Consider the following 15229-nt stretch of genomic DNA (forward strand, 5'->3'; position numbering starts at 1 on the left):
AAACCCAGAGTTAGGAAATAATACTTTGAACATGAATTACAAATGTAAATAAACTTTTATTCACTAGACTTATCGTATACAGTACACACTAAAATTTCAACGCCTTTAGAAACCCTGACGTGCACCTGATCATGATTTTTCTCGTTCAAATAAAAGGGTTTTGACAATCTTAATTTCTCTACGATACGCTATATAAGTTTAATTTTCATAATTTCAGTATGCGTCTTAAACGTGAAGAAATTATTAGTCGAGATATTGCTAGTAAAGTTGTCGACATTCACACGTCTTTTTTTTTAATTAATCAGTAAAACGTTAATTATAATATTAGACTTGTATAGCGTATCTTAGGGGATACGTTTATTTATTTCTATTTATTTCTATAGCGTATCTTAAAGGAGATAATTTAAATAAATTTGACTTAATCAATAAAGCTTTACATTATTGTTTTTTGTTGATAAGATGTGTAAAACAAGTGTTCCTTTTAAAGGAATGATCGGCATGAAATATCATTGGTCAGCTCTGTTTATATAATATACGCAACATTCAGTAAACTATATGTAGCACCGTTTTATTGATTTCTGTAATGGCAAGGCATGAATGAGATTTACTGTTAGTAGGCGAATTATACTTCCGACTAATATTCCTACGCATATGTGAAAAAAACGTGATTTGAATCATTATGTATGTAACTCTATAAATGTTTTATTTTCAGGATAAACGGATAAGATTACCCTTTTCGTAATCTACGTCTAATTAAAGATTTAAATAAAGTTGTCATTGCCTAATAAATAAAATAGTGCAAGGCGCAATGCGTGCGCAGATAGGTTAATTTGCCGAATGCCTCATATTGACACAACTGTGATTGGCCGAAGCCGATCACAAAAAAATACACATAAGCGCTTGAAATAAAATACCAACGTATGCACATCGGTGTGTATAACGTCATCATCGAATCACATAACGATCGATTTGGTTCATGTTTATTTTTAAAATCGACTGCAAAACGGGAGACAAGAAGAAAATAACACATGTAAACCCACACAATTGCATTACACGCAATATTGGTTTCTCCCGTGGTATTGAAAGACACGTCTTTAAAAAACGGGGTAAAATTTTGTTTCTATGCATACTAAGCTACCCTTTACCTTTTGAACTAGTCTTTGCTGCAGAAAAAGCGCAATATATATATATATATATATATATATATATATATATATATATATATATATATATATATATATATATATATATATATATATACACGAGACTTTACGGTAATAGTTTAACACATCAAGTTTCGTCAAAAAATGTGCACTATATAGTGCATAACATCTGTAGTACATGAAGTAATGTTTAATAATGCAATGACTTTATAAAAAGATCCACCTGCCTCTCGTTTCGTTTATTGACAGAAACTGTTTGAAAAATAAAACCACTGCTTGCAAAGTATACGTACTGTCGCATTTTTTACAAAGGTATAACACCACATACTATCTTATATGAAAGAGAAAAGGCGTCTGAAATCTTGCCACAAGAAACGACTGATGAGGCCTCAGAGATTATCCCTATTCCAGGAAACAATCCGAGCACATCAGATCAACAAATAACTTCAGAACCTTCAAGCTCATCAAGTAAGTGAACAAAATTCATCAGACAACAACGACAGTTTAGCTTAGGGAGGCAAATGTTTTATTGCACAAACTTTCAACTTGGTAATATTGCATACTGTGGCAACGAACTGTTTAAACAGTGTTTCAAATGCTTAAATAATTGTTGAACAATGCGCAAATGTTTTGAGGACGAATTTTCTCTTTCAGAGATGGAGAGAGAGAGAGAGAGAGAGAGAGAGAGAGAGAGAGAGAGAGAGAGAGACTTTCCCCATATTTTGGAGTGAAAATAGTGAAACGATTTAACAAAAATATAATATTCACAACCGGTTTAAAGGAGACAAAGCAAGTAAAATTTGTGTAATAATGATTGTTATACTTTCATGTTAAATACTGAAATCTGATTGGTTAAGACGCAGTTTATAATATTTTCTATTACCCTCAGCGTTAGCAACGCACTAAGCAACGGGTAACATTAAAAAAATGTTACATACGCGAAAGTTATGCGCGTACGATTCGCTGTAGAATTCATGTTATTCCTATTTAAAAGCAGTCAAATTTTCTTAAAAATTAAGACATTCAGTATAACAAAATAAATAGTGCCTGTTTGGGAGGATAACAGTTGAAATTGACACCCCTTGAAAACCATTGTCAACCTCCGCTTCGCGTCGGTTGACAATGGTTTTCTCGGGGTGTCAATTTCAACTGTTACCCTCCCAAACAGGCACTATTTATATAATGTCGGCCTTTCATCAAATAGGTTTATGTAAATAATGCGAGTTTTCTGTAAGGGGGGGGGGGGGAGTAAATAAAAAAAGATAAAAGATAAAAACACATTTCTCTCGCTTATTACTTTCTATTTGTTCAAATTGAAGGTTTCTGGCATATTAAGTTCTCTGCGATATGCTATACAAATCTTATATTAATATGATTAAGAATGCGTCCAAAATGTGAAGATACACTGTATTATTGGACGATATATTTGTAAAGATACCGAAATCACACTTTTTTAATTAATCGGACTTATTATCAATAAAACGTTAATCATAATATTATACTTGTATAGCGTATCTTAGAGGATACATGTAGGTTTTGAATGAATTTGACTTCATTAATAAAGCCTTACTGTTGTGGTTATTTTCGATAAGATTCGTAAAAAATACTCATAAGCGCTTGATATACAATATCAAAGTTTCCACATCGGTGTGTATAACGTCATCATCGAATCACACAACGATCGATCTTTTAATCCGTGATGTACTTTTTTTAAAAAGCAACAGCAAAGGTCTGCAGTAAAAGTACAATGTTAGGCCATTTATTTTTAACGACCATGGTATGTTTGATGCTACGCTAGTGCTAAATAGCGCAGGTGAGGTTAAAAACAAATGTCGAGAAACATCTATTTCTTTCCCAAGCAAGAACTTTAAAGTTAATGACTTAACAAAGGATTTTTCTTAAAAATATGTATGATTTAATGTCATTAATCACCTGCGCCGATGCGTTTTAAATAGATCATTTGCAGTATTAAGATTCGCCTGTCACGTGATTACGAAGTACATATGACGTCACAAAAATGCATCAAATATAATGTTTAACATCGATGTCAATTAATGAAACATAGATTTTAAGAAATACTCCCAGTCAAAGTATTTTTGCGATGATTCAAATAATATTGTTTTCCAGCCGTACTTTAGCATCGGGACGTCTTAACATTGCTGCGAAAGTCTGATATATTCGACCAGACCCCCCAAAATTACCAAACACATTACTTCATTTTTATAAAAAAAATATGATTAAAAAAATCTCAAAGTACAGGGACTTGTTCTAAAAAATGCACTTTAAAAGAAATGTGTAAAATGCACAGTTTTCAAAGTGCGTGTAAACGCTTTATTTTGCGCACACTGTAAAATATGCAAAAATTAATACCAGTCTTATTTAAAAGGCTCATATGATCACATTCCTGTGTATAACTGAGCTTGCCTAATTATAAACTAATATTAAATAAATATACATTAAAAATATAGTAATGATAAAATAAATTTAATGGGTATTATTTTTATTTAATCAAAAGATTGAACATATGATAAATAATGATAATGGCTAATGACTGTTAGATGATTTTTCAAAATAAATTTATAAAATTAATATTAGAACACCGGGATGAAAGTTAAACTATTTCTAGTCACTTTTTTTACTTTATTTTGCTTTGCAGATATTCCTCGAAATGAGGAGCCTTTGCAAATAATACACATTGAATCAAGTAAGAATACGAATGGAAAAATACTTCACGAGTTGAAACTAAATGAAGAAAACCTCTCAAGGATAATGGAACATGATGATGTAAAAGACAACGTGGTTATGATCGTGTCAATTGCAGGAGCCCTCAGAAAGGGCAAATCATTTCTTCTTGGATTCTTTTTGAAATATTTAAAAGCAGAGGTAACTACTTATGCTACGAAAGCCCATTGAGCTCATTTTTGTAGGTAAAAAAAATATTTTTTTCGCGAAAGTAACGCGTTATATTGCGAAACTTTCGCGAATAAACGCGTAACTTTCGCGAATAAACGCGAAACTCTCGCGATATAACGCGTTACTTTCGCGAATAAACGCGAAACTTTCGCGAATAAACGCGAAACTTTCGCAATATAACGCGTTACTTTCGCGAATAAACGCGAAATTTTCGCCAATAAACGCGAAACTTTCGCGATATAACGCGTTACTTTCGCGAATAAACGCGAAACTTAAATATAGATATTGTTATTTCATAGAAGAACCCCTATGAAGAATAATTACTGAAAACAAATATATCAACATAAATAAAACAAAATAATATTTTATAAAGATGTAAATGAATTAGATTTAACCTTATACAAATTAACATAAATTCAAACGTAGGAAATCTTTAAAATCTTAGTACTGATTTTCAAAGGACATAATGCATCGCGCTTCACACATTCTTATGGGCGCTGTATTTTTGAAAATGAGGCAGCAACATTTTTTAATTATAACAATTTTAATTCGAATTAAACGTTTTATTAAGTATCATTTTAGAATTTAAAGGACATCATTGTTTAAAACGTTACATAATATTGTATATCGCTGCGACATAACTTAACGTCTTACGTCTAGTTTAATATCAGAAAGATAAGTCAAGCTGTGAATAGAAATTTTCAAGCTTTTGTTCAAATCTAGATGACGTAAATTCGTCCTCAAAATTTATCACATATGTCATTTGAAAATTAATACTAAGATTTAAAAGGTTTCCAACGGTTGAGTTTATATCAATTTTATAAGAAAAACATCATCAATGAATGCCTGTTCGAACTCAGGGTCTGCGAACAGCTGAAAATCGTAATATGATGCCCAATTTATTATCTACTTTGGACATATAACATATAAAAATGTTATAAAGTTTAATCAGATTTATTAATACCTATATGCAAAAAAGATAATTTTGTCTTCATAAATCAACCTAACACGGATATTAGAATAATAATTAAAAAAACTTAAAATGTGTTTGTTTTCAATCCTTTTTCATCATAAGGGTTCTCTATGAAATGACAATATTTATAGAATGGTTTCGCGTTTATTCGCGAAACTAACGCGTTATATCGCTAAAGTTTCGCGTTTATTCGCGAAAGTTACGCGTTATATCGCTAAAGTTTCGCGTTTATTCGCGAAAGTTACGCGTTATATCGCGAAAATTACGCGTTTATTCGCGAAACTAACGCGTTATATAGCGAAAGTTTTGCATTATATCGCGAAAGTTTCGCGTTTATTCGCGAAAGTTACGCGTTTATTCGCGAAAGTTTCGCGTTTATTCGCGATAAAAATATTTTGTTTTTACCTACGAAAATGAGCTCAATGGGCTTTCGTATTAAACGATATTTAAGAAACATGTTAATGTAAACATTGTGTAAACCATATCATATACATTTTTAAATTGTCAGATGAGCGATGATTGGTTGAATGAGGATGATACAATAGAAGGATTTGAATGGCGAAATGGAACAGATGCAGTAACTCATGGTATCCAAATTTGGAGCAAGCCGTTTATCGTTGAAACCGAATCAGAAGGAAAGGTTTGATATTGTTTTGTTCTTAAAATCATTTTCGTTATGTTAGATATATAAAATATATATCCCGGGTTTTTTGTTTCATATATTCAATACATTTAATGTACAATCCAACAACAACAAACTTGTACTGGTCGTCTGCAATACATACACTATTTTCATCCAAAAATTGTGTAGTTATATATCATATCAGTGAATAGTTTGATATTGTACATGTATGATAATGTTGTCTACCTAACAGTTAAAGTTTTTTCCAGAATATAATTAAACGACAGGTTTACTTAAAAATTAACATTTTGTAACATAGCAAGATCAACAAACATTCAAGATTTTAATTGCAGCAGGATGTGTTTTTACAAACATTTTTAATATTTTATTGATATATGTAATGTATCGACACATTCTTATAGAACTTAAAGCACATCATATTGAATAGAAAGTGAAGATAAAAAATTACTCTGCCTGCACATTGCCGAATCTAGTACTTCTAAATCCATCTTAAAGTTGTGATAAAAAAAATATTTACCCTTTTAAAAACTACGTTTCAATTTAGGTACACATTTTATTATTTCGTTATTTTAATTTTAAGGTCGCTATTTTGCTTATGGACACACAAGGAGTTTTTGACTGTAAATCAACAAAACAGGACTGTGCAAACATTTTTACCCTCAGTGGTTTGATAAGCTCTGTGCAGGTAATTAAAACATAAAGTGCCTTATACATTTAAGATGTAAATATTCAAAGTATGGCTGTGTATTCTATTTAGCGCTTTTGGCAGAATACGGCTTCTGCTAAATCAAGTACATCACTAAATGTTATGCGTATATGTATAAGGAAAGGCACATTCAGGAATTCGCTAATTCAAATCTACGCCAACTTGTTCAAACACTAATTTCCGCCAAATATCGTACACGCCAAATATAATACGTTTATAGTATCCTTTGAACATTTGGGAGGCGTTTGTAGGGAAAACGTCTTCTTATTCTTGGTCTAATTTGTTGATTACCACTGCAACTGCTCTGAGAAATGGCATAGAAATTCCAAGTGGATATAAACCGGATTAACTGAGATAACCTTTTTCAAATTTATCTGTTAAGGTTTACGTTTACTCAGAATAAAAAAAAATTACTGATGATAATTAAAAACCATACTAGACTTTGACCCTGCGTGCACGGGTTGACATTGCATATGATTTCGGGCATTTACAAAATAGATAAATCGAAACACCGTATATTGTTGACACTTGCATAACCAAACTTCAAGCCTACACTAATTCTATTCATTTCACTACACTCTGCTGAGTTGGAATAATCTAACTATGTCTTGGGAAAGGCCTTCACCCTAGTTAAAATGCCTCCCATATACCCGTAATGTAGCAGACAATCGCAGAATCGCTTCAAAGCAATTTTGAAGAAAATTAATAAAGATGCATTGAAAATAACAGTCAAATTGTTCATAACAAACCATTTTGAAGCTGTAAATACCTTTCTTCAAAAAGTTTAATTCTATAATTGTAGAATTCAACATATTTCAACAACGTTTTTTACACACAATGTTGACATTAGAAACTCTCAGGATTTTATTATAGTAAATGCACTGTGTTAAAGTTATCTCCCGTATTTTCTTTGATGAATAGAAAACAATTTTGCAATGAAAATTAACACATATTTGTTTTATCGTTTCCGAGTTTATCCATGCAAATATGATATTGTGGAAACATGAAATAAAGAGCCTCCCGTGAATGTTATGCGCAAGATTGTAAAATCCAAAAAATTCAGATGATTTCCGTAATTTATTTGAGGAATTTTCGTTAATTATTAACTAACGAAGCTTCATTGAGAAAAAATAAAAACAAATTGGTAATTTTCAAGTTCCAACGATGTTTAAAATATATAAAACAAAAGACAGTACTCTTCTGATTTATCGGTATTAAACTAAAAAATCCGAGTCTATTTTAATATAGTAGTATAGATACTGTGTGTTATAGACCTTCTGTGGTAGTGTTATTTTCCACTTTAAAAAAGGTCAATGACCTTCTTTTTGAGTTAATTCCTTCAAAGCTAATTGGTCGCCACCTACGAATTTATTTCAGCAGAGTTTTTTTTATACATGAAATAATTTCCATTTCTACAAGAAATTAAATGATAGGAAATATATAAGTTTATAATTTTTGCAAATAAATGAAATACATCCACGGCCTAAATGGAAATAATTTATAATATATGTGATATGTATAATAAAAATTGCTCCCAACTATTATTTAAAAAAATATTGTTTGATTTTAATTGCAGCTGCAGAATGATTCTTATAATAAAATACACACAGAACCGCCATTAAAACAACATTTTTCAAGAAAGATTATTATAATGAAATACAATATAAAATATTTTATTAATGGTGATTGCAAATTATTTCTTATAATAAACTTCATAATCAACCACTACTGAAATAATTTATTTCAATAGTGGTCGTTATAAAATTCTTCACTAATGGTCAAAATGAAGTACATCACAAACCACTATAGAAAAAAATTATCTCAATGGGGATATTTATAACAATATTTATCAATAAATAATTATTTGGTATTTAAGGGGTTTGAAGAGAAGTTCTTGCAATTTACAAGATGTTCACTCTTGTACAAATAGATTACAATATTCATAGAACATGGTATGTCTATAGAAAGACAAAGGTCAAGAAAAAATATGAAAACCAATTCTAAATGTTAATCTGCGAGGAATGGTTATTTCTGCACAACAGTGAAACTTCTAACATAAGTACATCAATTGCAATGTCTCAATTACTATTACCGTAAAACATACAAGTTTGTAAAGCCTTAATTGTGTATTTGAAATTGTTAGTTAGATAAAGTGTTTTGAAAAAAGTTTGCAAAATGATATACAACTTCTTTCTTTCCAAAAGTGTTGCAAAAGCGATTACAAAGTAAAACTTATAAAGAAATTCATAGCCAACAACGATTGAAAAATAATTTTAATAGTAGTGGTACTTCAATAGTGTCTGTAACGTTATTCTAATAATGAAATGCATCGCCAAACACTGTCAAAGTAATTGCTTTAACAGTGTTTGCAAATGACTTTTCAAATGAAATACATCCATAACCACTATTGAAATAGTCTATGGGTACACAGTTACTGGATACGTAGGATATTGCTATTGTGGGATTTCGTACTTGCTTTATCCATCTGATTGAAATGGTGTATATATTTGGGAAGCAAAAAAAACATCATTCCACACAAATCACACAACTATAGATTTTCTATTGATCTTATACGGTTTAACTTATATAAAGTTTTTGAGACAGTCCCTTAAATAATTTCTTTGACTTAATCGAATAATGCAATGAATGTTGTGTTATGCGGTTGTGACCTTGCACAAAGAAATGTAGTTCATTTTTTCGGTGATAAATATAGTTTTCTTTCAAAGAACTATCTAAGGAATGAACTGATATAAATTCATGATACAGCCCCTGAAATGATTTCCTTTGTTTTAATCAAATAATGCAACCTACGTTGTGTTATGCTCTTGTTGTGACCTTGCGCAATACAAAGTGTTACGTCTTTTCGGAGATGAAAGAAACCTTTTTGATGTAAGTATCATTTAATATTTATTCGTTTGATGAGATATCGGCGCTTCTGATAGGTCGAAAAATTTCTTTGATACCTGCATCAATAAAAGTTTTGCCGGATCTACTTTTCTCAACTGCTCTGATCTAACACTATTTATAGAAAGGGAGTTTCCAAGATACACACAATCAATAACATGTAAAGTTGTGTTTGTTTAATTGTAAGCAAAAAAATGCAACTTTATAAATTTAAAAATTGAAATTTAATCTAAAAAAATAAACAATACACATTATTTAATTCACGAAATAGAAAGTCAAGCGTCTTTTCACGATTTCGTCTGCTTGAGATCAACGATCAACCTTTTACGTCGAAGCTGGCTGTTCCTGAGACTTCCAATTCCAGTAATGATAATAACGAACATATAGGCATATGCACTTTGACGGAAACACCACAGTTCAAATTTGGTAACGATGAGTTTTAAATTAACACACTTACATGAGCGGTCATCAGAATAAGCATCGTAAAACAAAGCTATGGGTAGTGCATCAAGTGAACTCTTTCGGCGCATTTCAAGCGGCAGATATACCATTAAGTTCATTACTGGCTATCTAGTTACCACAACGTTTACAAAAGTCGTTTATACACACTATTCTTTGTCGACATATCAAATATTTTTGTCCACGATCGCCTCTCCTGGCATGGTTATATCAAGTTGCATATTCCAGTGATCTCACATGAAAACCAGTTTTCACGAATATTTCTGTACAGTGAATAATATATCACAAGCTATCGCATGTATTTTCCCTTCGTTTGTTTTTAATTCAGCCGGTTCAGATTTAAATTCACTATTTGTGTATAGGGTGATTTCACCATGCATCGGACACCTTTGGATTTTTCCCTTTGTTCACGCATCAAATATCGTCCAAATATAAATAAAACTTGTTTTAAAAGTTGCAGGTTTTCCCTTTGCTTAATTATTGGAGAAAAAATTGTGAAATTGTTAAAAATGTAGAAAATAAAGCAAATTAATGAAGTGTTGAACTATTTCACCATGGATCGGACAGTATTTACCGAGCATCGGACAGCTATAGAGGTGCAGTAGAGATTAAAAATAACAACATTTTCTGGTTTTAATGCAAAAATATAAAGGTTCGGAAAAATTAATTTATTCAATTGCTATTCATATTTCTTTAAATGTAAATCCTCAAATCTACATATAGGAATTTAGACTAGTGCTTCTGTTTAAAGGAATATTTATCATAAGGGGTTCTTTATCGTGCCAGCTCCTACAGGCACTTTGGACTAAAAAGGCCGTGTCCGTAAAACTCGATTTTTAAGTAGTTTGAGGAAAATGTTTGTATCAGTTTATTTTTTAAATTTTTATTTTACTTCACATTTAAAGTATATCACAAGGAATGGGCACATAATCTCCATATTATTAGAAGAAATCATGCAGTGAAAACTGTCCGATGCATGGTTAATTTGTGTCCGATCCATGGTGAAATGAACATATGGTGCAATAATGACCTTGACATTAATTGTTCAAATTTCTTGGACTTATTTTAATCAAATTTTTTTTCAAAACTTACTTCTTTCTAATTATTTTACGCAGAGAGTGCATTTTCACTAATTCACAACCAAACGCACAACATTCAAATAATGCTTTAGTGTAAAATCTTCGTAACTAAATTTTCAATTATGGCGTATTTGATATCATTTTACGATGTCTATATTGCTATTTCTTTGACAATGTGACTGTCAAATTCTTAATAATGATAAAGTTCATTTGTTCTAATTCATGAATATACGAAACAACACACGAGCGCATGCACATTTATTTGTATATTTATAAACAAAGTTGTCCGATCCAAGGTATGTGTCCGATGCATGGTTAAATCACCCTAATCCATTTAATTCAGCTTAATAAATCTGCATCAGCTGATGGCGCATCCTTTTTGAATATTTTTGCTGTTGTTGTTTTGTATTCATACGCGGCGCTTCATTTACATTACTTACATTTTGAATCAATGACATCTTCATTTTATGATTTGAAAATGTTTTATTAAATGATAAGAAATGAAGATAATACATGTTCTATTGATCGACGTATTAAAGAAAAATTTGACCGGAAATCTTCATCAATGCGCGTAGCACGTCAATCAATAGAAAAATTAGTATCCTCCTTTTTTCAATCACTGATTATTAGTTGATTTGCAAAAAAAAATTCCAAAAAATCGTTAATTTGAAGTGAAATGTAATGAACTAAAATAAAAATTAAACAGTTGATAGTATTTTGTGAAACAAACATTATTACTTCGAAAGTGAAAAAAAACATTGATAAGGGATACTTATTGGTCGTGAAGTACTGTGATTTCATCAATTATCGTAAATTACCATTGTTCGTGGATTTTGTTGTTAGGCCGAGCCATGAAATGAAATGTTAATCGAAGTGCTTTTTATATTAACATTTTTAGTGATAAGTACATTTTCCACAAATTTATCTTGAAATTATGATTTTCATTGAATCCTTGAAAATTGATACCCACAAATTTTCAAAAAGCCATTGTATTAGGAGGAAAAGGACTAAGTGCGGTTTTATGCATTTTTTGCCCCCAAAATCAAAGTTTTAGAAAGAGCTTTAAAAATAAGGTGAAAGATAGTTAAGGGTGTTATTTACTCAGGGTTTGAGTTCTCAAATTCCGATTGTTAAAAAGTTCAATGTAATGAGTAAAATTTGTTCTAAACACAAAAAGTATTTATGAAATGAATTATTATTGACAAATCATTCAATAGTTTTACTTTATTATGGAATTATGCTCAATCAAAAATTGACTTTTAGCCAAACAGAGGAAATTCGGACTAAATTTTGCTGATTTTGTTTTCTGCTAAAAGTTTTTTGGCAGAAGTCTAATATTAAAAGTTAGGATTTCATATTTAAGTCTACGTAATTTTGCATATTTTCCGTTGGTTTTACCTCACTTATTCATTTCAAAAATCTTATGGCACGAATAATAATAATATTGAAAAATGCTTAAAAACGATAAAAGACATCATATCTCAAAATTTTGATCATTGACCTCATATAAATTTTATGCCAACAGAATAAGGTCAATATAAGTAGTTCAATATCATAAATGTTTTTGTATTATCATCATTCAATTTTTGTAAAATTGAATCAAAAATGGGTACGGATTTGAAAACTGATAGAGGAAATTCGGACTGAATTATTTTTTTTAATTGATGCTGAAATCTTAATGTTGTGTACTTATTTAGTGCCACTACCATTCGTAAACTGTATCTTATTTTTTTAAAGTGTTTAATTATTTGTAATATTTTTATAATAAAGAAAATCTCAATCGTAGTGTAAAATTTTATGGGATTTTTCTTCATTTTTCAATAAATTGTCAATGGCCATTAACTCAAAAAGTAGGTCATTGACCTACTTTTCTGAAAGTGAAAAATAACAATACAAGCAAAGGTCTATAACACACAATAGATGGTTTTTCATTATCATCAGTGGATTTTTTTTTCATTCTGAGTAAATGTCATCCTTAAAATCATATTGGAAATAAAGGTGTAAAAGGTTATCACCACAGTGACGTCATAATGTAGATATGACGTCATGAAGATTGCATTATTTTGATAAATTGATGTTTTGCAGCGAAACATGGGTGTTTTCCGATGGTTTTTCGACTGGGAAACATCGAGCGCAGGCTTGCTCAAGTACCATATTTTAGTATAATGTGTATAACTATCTGAAGGAAAACATATGTTAAAATTGCACTTGAGCAGACCTGCGCTCTATACTTCCGAATGCAAAATATATAGCAAAAATGAGAGTATTTTCATTTGTTTGCAAATTTGCGAGATTTGGGCCATTTAGGTGACGTCATAGATACACAGCGAATGAGCAATGATGACTAAAATCATTATTAAAGTAATAGGCATCCTCTATACAATGATTTGTAAAGATTTTATTTTTATACGATACAATTTAAAAATTGGTTGAAATCGGGGGCAGATATTTGATCATACCGCACATAGTCCTTTGGTGATTTTTTTTTTGTTAACAAACAAAATCAAAACATTGCTTTCAAAGTAGTGTCGATTAGTGGCCTCGATCTAGATCAGGATTAATCTACTTGCAATGGCGGATTCAAAGGAAGAGGGCGAAACCGGCCCCTTAAAGTTGTCAAAAAATTAAATCATACATTTTCTGGCAAACTTTCAACTTGTGAGTCTTAATAATCAACTATTTGGAAACTCATGGGATTTCTCTACATTAAACTTATTTCAACGGAGTAGTATGAGGTAGTATGAATGGTGTAACGTTCATAAAAAGTCCATTTCAGTACTTATAACGATCTCCCTGGTTTCATATAAGACCAGTCACCTACCATTTAGTAATTGGTTATACTAATTTGTGTTTAAAAAGACACTTCTACGTTTATTATGAAACACTTTGACATCGATAGTTCAAAGCTATTTGTTACTACTTTTAAGCATAATCACAAGAAAAAATAACACAGAAATTTTAAATGTGAAAACTTTAATTTTATCCGACAAATATCTAGAACCCAAAAGCTTCCGGGGACTTCGACACTGGACCCCCTAAAAATAAAAGGATATGTGTTTTTATATATTTCTGCAAGACAGAGCTTTTTGATTGGATAACTACAGGTATTTAATCTAAAAACCTTTAATACCTTTGTCAACAATCGCTTTACAAGTATAGTACCTGCAACGTTATTTTTACAATCTTATCATATAGTATCGTGAATCGATGATAATCCTATCGTACCGTGCGTGTATACTGTTCTATTATGCGTTAATCATATCCTATTGTGCATCAATCCTATCAGGTTTATTATTCAATTTGAGCAGTTTTTCCGTCTATTTTATCGTGTGAGTCGTTTCATGCCTTTTCATAAGTAAATTTATTTCAAATTCGCAGGTCGTTTAATGCGCCGTACACGATATTTTATTTTTAAAAAATAGGCCTATCCAGCATTCTATCATTTTAATTTCTTAATTTTTTTTATCAAAATTACTTGTAAACAACATTACATGTAAATTATATTTGTATGCAGTAGAAATAGAATTTGATATAAACTATCGGAGTTCTTGGATTTAACTTGTATGTATTATAATTTTTTTGTTATGAATCATTTTTTACAGATATAAAAGTAAGTGTATTTATGAAATACTTCATGTTTATTTAGAACAAGAGTTGTATTTTAAATAAACTCGCTATTTCCCGTGTGATTTAATCTCGTGATATATTGTTTTTGGCGATCGGATAGGGTGTGCGGTTCTAATGAAAACAATGTTAACAAATCGTACGCGGAGTGTATTTCTGTGTAAACATTTATATAAGGTGTTCGATCCATGTTAGCCACAGAATCAATGAATTTGGGGGCAAACAGATATGTATCGCATCTTGCACATAATTCTCATGTTTAAATATCAGTATTTAAGAGCAGAATGTGTCCTAATAAATGACCTTTCCCTGTTCTTGAAAAGTTGCCTCCTTTGCTTTAAATCTATAAAAATTATTTATATAACAAATCTAAGGGGTAAAAAATTTATTTTTAATATTTTTGAAATCCTAATGATAAAAGGTAACTTTCCACCGAAGCATTTATTGATATTCTTCGTAATTACTTTTTTATTTAAAAAAATTACCTTGTCTCCATAGACCCTAATGCAATATTCACTAATTAATTACTGCTTAGTTAATAATATTTTTGAAAATTCCCCTCGGTAAATCCGTTTCTACTCTTTAATGCTTTAAACTAATATCAGACTATTTAATACATGATGAATAATCAAGGTTAGAAAAATAGGTCCCAATATGGATGGGATATCTTAATGATGACATTTACTCAGAATGAAAAAATCCACTGATGATAATGAAAAACCAGCTTTTGTGTGTTATAGACCTTTGAATGTAATGTGATTTTTT

At 30.6% G+C, this 15229-nt stretch overlaps 1 protein-coding gene across 1 annotated transcript in view; it reads left to right on the top strand.

Annotated features, from left to right (window-relative positions):
* Positions 1-1481: 1481 nt before the first annotated feature.
* Positions 1482-15229, top strand: part of LOC128163278 (atlastin-1-like) — a 67805-nt gene continuing 54057 nt past the window's right edge. The window contains exons 1-4 of the mRNA XM_052826821.1: positions 1482-1631; positions 3820-4046; positions 5558-5689; positions 6273-6377. Of these exons, the coding sequence (XP_052682781.1) occupies positions 3933-4046; positions 5558-5689; positions 6273-6377 (351 nt within the window). The 5' untranslated portion in view covers positions 1482-1631; positions 3820-3932. The remainder of the gene's footprint in view (positions 1632-3819; positions 4047-5557; positions 5690-6272; positions 6378-15229) is intronic.

This window comes from Crassostrea angulata, chromosome 9 (genome assembly GCF_025612915.1).
Source record: "Crassostrea angulata isolate pt1a10 chromosome 9, ASM2561291v2, whole genome shotgun sequence".
NCBI classification, from domain to species: domain Eukaryota; kingdom Metazoa; phylum Mollusca; class Bivalvia; order Ostreida; family Ostreidae; genus Magallana; species Magallana angulata.